Genomic DNA, 4,698 nt, shown 5'->3' on the forward strand with positions numbered 1-4,698 from the left:
TAGGGCGAAACCCGCGGGAAATGAGGTGGCTTGCTCGTCACAGGCACTATGAAACTCTGCAAGCTTATCACAGTTTAAAACAACAAAGGGTACTCTACCCCCAGTCCAGTTCTTTCCGGCCTATCCGCATCTTTTTTCCCTGTGTTTTCAACCTTTCCAGTGTCTGACTAGCCATCAGTTCCAGCAGGAGCGTACAAGTGGTCGCGATAGGAACGATTTTGGCCTAGCCTAGCTGTATCAATAACTTCTCACGGGTTAAAAACAATACATTTGGTCAAAAATTATGGCTTTTATTATCATTACTATTATTTTAATTACTGCTGCTTATTGTTTATTTATTGCTGTGCGACTGCCGATGGTTCGCCGGATTGAATCGTATATCTTTTGGTATAGGGTATGGCTCGCTCGTCGTTCCCAGCTGCCGCCCCGCCTGCCCTGCGGAAGGATCAACGCTTACTTCCGGACGTCGCTACAGGCCCATCCATCAGGATGATCTCTTTTGTGGCTGCGAGCTAAGGGCTTGTTCCTGGTGACGCTGGCGTTGTCGTCTCGCCCTAGTCATCTGGGATTGGCTAGGGCTTGGCCGCCCGTTCGGTAACGTTGTCCTGGTTGCTGGTGATTGGTGGATCAGCCGTTCCCAACATCTCCCTTTGGTAGTTTCTGCAACGGACGGCCGACTTCAGCTGCAATGTAAGACTTCTGAGGAGGTGGCTGATAACCGTGATCCGCGGCATTCCTTGCATGTGTTCCGTCTTGGTGGCGGGGGGCTTCTCAGTGCCGTCTCCTGGGCTGGAGGCAATCCAGCGAACGGCGGCAACGAAGGTGGCTGCTGTTGAGGATGTCTTGATGGCTGGCGCTGTTGCCGCCGCTGCTGCCGCTGCTGCATTCGGGTAATAGGTCTTCTTCCATGGCCATTGTGCGCCCGCTGTCACGCTGTGCCCTGTCTGCCGTGTTGATCGGAACAAACCTTTGCGAAGATGGGGGGCTCGATGATACGGCACCCTGTTGTTGACGGAGCACTTCATTCGGGACGTGGCTGATACGCTCGTCTGGCAAGTGCCGCTGCTGTTGCTGCTGATCATCGTGTTCGGAAATTGCGGTGGCGGACGTCATTCCTGCCAGGATCCTCTCGTACCCCTGGTATGCCGCCTGGATCGCTTGAGGTGCTTCGCCTGACCAAGGATTTCCTTCGTCAGACTCGTTGCTTTCCACTGCTTTGCGGCATCGATCGGAAGCCCATGCGAGGACAGCATGATCGATATAGGCACCAAGTTCGCTCGAGGCGTACACGCCTCTCAATGCAGGATTCTCCTTCACCTCGGGAATATTTCCCAGCTGACTACAGATAGCTCGTGTGATGGCCGAAGCCGGTGGTCTGTGGCGCATCTCAGTCTGCGGCTGGTGAATCGCGTCATCCGCGCCGATGCGTTCAGGGATCGAATCCTCCACACCGGACGAAATGCAGGACCAACAGCGTGTTGGACGATGTGAAATAAGCCCATCCAGAGATCGCCGGTGCTGAAGCGTTCTGCATATTGCTCATAATGTTCTTCTGGCATCAAGTCGAGATAGTGTTTCGTCGAGGATCCCTGAACTCGGTCATATGGCTGCGGACGTAGTCGAGGACCTGCCTTTCCAGGGTCCGTGAACGCAGGTCGAGCCAGGACGCGACATCGTCGGCGCCATCGACATCGTCGTCTTCTCTGAGCCGAGTCCACCAATCGTCTCCATAAGCAGTCGCCTTGAGACTTTTGATCGCAGGCACCAGGTCTTCTCGTCGTAAAGGCTTGTTGTTCTCGTGAAGACCGATGATATCAGCGGGTTGGGTGTTGACCCAGCGCACTACATGGTCCATGACCTGTGCCATGACCTCGCCTTCCTCCTTTTTGATCCGCAATAAAGGCTGCACATCCGGAAAACGAAGAGTAAGGTTCTGTTGAAGATGGCGGCAAAGACTGTCATAGGCTTCCTTGTCAAGCGAGGTCAGAAATCCGGTTCGCCGTGTTGCCTTTGTGCTCGGTTTGCCAGTGGAAGGAACCGATGGAGTGGAGTTGCTATCGCCGCTGCTACTGTCCTCCTTGGGATAAAAGACTTGGTATACATCTGCAGCATCATAGGTGTCGTTTTTGAGACTGCAGGCGAGCATGGTCCAGTCTGAAATCTGAATGGACTCAGAGGCGGAGGCAGGAAGTGCCCTTAAAGTTTCGAGTATCTGATAGAACGTATCGAACCAATACTGCTCGTGCAGGACGATGGTACACCCAAGTTAGCCACATATTATTCTAGGCAAGGCTTGATCCGAGACTGTCTGGGGTGGGAGAGGTGAATGAATAAATGGTAGGTCCATCACGGATGTCAAGGGTGAGTTACTCACATCGTCCAATCTGTACCCTGCGATCTGATACCATTTTGAAATGTTGAATGTGGTTCTCCCCAGAGAGGTTCGACACCAGCGGGTAATGCGAGGTCTCCACCGCTCGCTTCTCCACAGCGTGACGAGACGGCTGATGGGAAAGCGAGCTTCACTTGTCAGGCACAGGATATCCAACATCCTTTTCTCGATACCCTTCTTGTTGACATTTTTCTCGGCAGAAAATAGAGTGGGGTCCCGGTCAAAGGCGGAGGCGAGCTGTAACCAGATCTGACCATGTGTATCGGGCAGGGTGAGATCGCGACGGTTGACACGAAGCTTGATGTCAAGTTCGACTGGTAGAGTGTCTGTGTATAAGGATGAGTATTGTTTGTTATGTATGTATAAGTAGTATATCAGGTAGAGAAGATCTGCGGATTGGGGGTGATTGAAGAGGGTCACACCTTTGTCGTAAAATTCGCAAATCCACCACAAATCGCTCGAATCAGAATCCGTCTGTTTCACGTAGTCTTTCAGAGCCTCGATGCGATGCTGGCCGGCCATGAGCTCAGGTTTCTCGTCGCCGTTGAAGTCGGCCCAGTTTTTTGAAGGATAGCACATGCTGACGTCGGTCTTGGGCAGTGCTCTGATCAGCGTCTGGGATGGCGTCGATCATTTTGAACGGCGGCAGCACTGCAGGAGACCTGGACGTAGTGCTGCTCGGCTCGACGTGCGAGGCCGCCATTCTGGAAAGAGCGACAAAGATGGGCGACGTGATTGCGGTCGAGGGGCCTGTTGTTGCCACGAGACCAGGCGGAATGGAGGAGATGGATGGGCAGCTCAGCGACGGCGAGGCGGTAGGGCTCCGCCTGTTTCCTCAGGGAATCGACCTCGGTGAAGGAAGGTGGAGGAGGCTTTGGTGACTTGGCGGGCTTAGGTGGTGATGATGGGGTATCGTCGGGGACGGGAAGTAGGGAGGAGAGGTGGATAGACGGGGTTCACGGGAAGGGTGGGTAGGGGTAGTTTTCAGCCGTTTGGAGGGCCGGGGATCGGGGTTGGATTTGGGAGGTAGAGGGCGACCAATTTTGATCATTGTTTGTGATGATTGATTGATGATTATTATTATTGGGATTTATTGTTTGTGATTTATTTTATTTGATGTGGGATGTGGAATTGTAAAAGGGTAAGAAGCAACAGGTGGGAAGAGATGAGGGTTCGGGTTATTATATTGAATGGGAGTGTTAAGGTACAGGGGGGTGGGGAAGGTGACTAATTAAAAGAAAGGAAGACGGGAGACGGGAGACGGGAGACGGGAGACTTCTGGGCTGCTAGTCAAGAATTAGATGTCGTCAAGAAGTGGCCAAAGGAGCATAGATGGTAGTCAGGGAGAACGAATGAGAAAGGTGGAGGAGAGATGGAGGCTTAGAGGTTTGAGGAGGGGGAGGGTGCGCACGGACACCTAAACCCAGGTTTAGGTGGGGAGGGCGTCCAAAAATGGCAAGTTTACTGGTAGGCTTCTAAAATATTAGGGGCTCGTGGTATGGATAGCCCAAAGACGCATAACTTTTAACCCTAACCGGGACCGGTTCGGGGTGATCTTTGACTGCAATTAGAGTCAGAGCTAGAGCCAGAGTCAGAGTCAGTATTAGAGTTAGAATCCAGGTCTTCGTCCTTATCCTCATTTTCTAGTCGCAAACGCGTCTCTATAAGAAGTTTTTTAAGTTCTTTATTAACCTCGATTTTAATATTAGCTCTATAGTCATATATGTGAAATATAGGTTTATTATTAAGCCAGAAATAGTCATAGGCATAATCCCAGGAGAAGATTAACCAGTTATCCATAAACAGTATCTAGAAGGTCGTCCACTTATCGTACGATAGGCTCGACGAACATCGGTCATTTAAACCCCAGGAGGGCTCAATACCTTCGCCTAGGAGCTCTCTATCCGTGAAGATACTAATAATATATTCCGCAAGAGCTTTCACGTGATATCACTCGAGGGCGCTGCTTCGACGGGAAGCCTTTTGCCATTATCGACATTGGCCCTGCGAACCAGATAGGTCATCTATCTGACTATATACCAAATGCATTACTATAAACCATAGTTCATGGGACGCCGCGGTTGCGATTTAAAAGGTTTAATTATAGATATTAAAGGGCAAATTAGTTATTATATATTTGCTGATATATGACGAATGCTAGTGTCTTAGAGTAAATATAATATTATTAAAGAAACCACTTCGGCGTATAATTAGTTATAGAGGTTAGCCGACGATATTAATTATATCTAGATGGAAGATAGGAAAGTACTTATCTTCGGGATTGGCTGCTTTGGACCTAGAAGCTT

At 50.5% G+C, this 4,698-nt stretch overlaps 2 protein-coding genes across 2 annotated transcripts; both read right to left on the minus strand.

Annotated features, from left to right (window-relative positions):
- Nucleotides 1–572: 572 nt before the first annotated feature.
- On the minus strand, nucleotides 573–1,082 carry LRP88_04348 (uncharacterized protein; the record flags this gene model as incomplete). The annotated part of the gene is made up of 1 exon (XM_083240922.1): nucleotides 573–1,082. One exon carries the CDS (start codon nucleotides 1,080–1,082, stop codon nucleotides 573–575), a length of 510 nt encoding a protein of 169 aa, XP_083102070.1.
- Nucleotides 1,083–1,558: 476 nt separating this feature from the next.
- Nucleotides 1,559–2,971, minus strand: LRP88_04349 (uncharacterized protein; the record flags this gene model as incomplete). The annotated part of the gene is made up of 3 exons (XM_083240923.1): nucleotides 1,559–2,195; nucleotides 2,550–2,718; nucleotides 2,815–2,971. 3 exons carry the CDS (start codon nucleotides 2,969–2,971, stop codon nucleotides 1,559–1,561), a joined length of 963 nt encoding a protein of 320 aa, XP_083102071.1.
- Between the last annotated feature and the right edge of the window lie 1,727 nt (nucleotides 2,972–4,698).

This window comes from Fusarium phalaenopsidis, assembly GCF_050370095.1.
Source record: "Fusarium phalaenopsidis strain FUZ10S chromosome Unknown contig_32292, whole genome shotgun sequence".
Classification (NCBI taxonomy): domain Eukaryota; kingdom Fungi; phylum Ascomycota; class Sordariomycetes; order Hypocreales; family Nectriaceae; genus Fusarium; species Fusarium phalaenopsidis.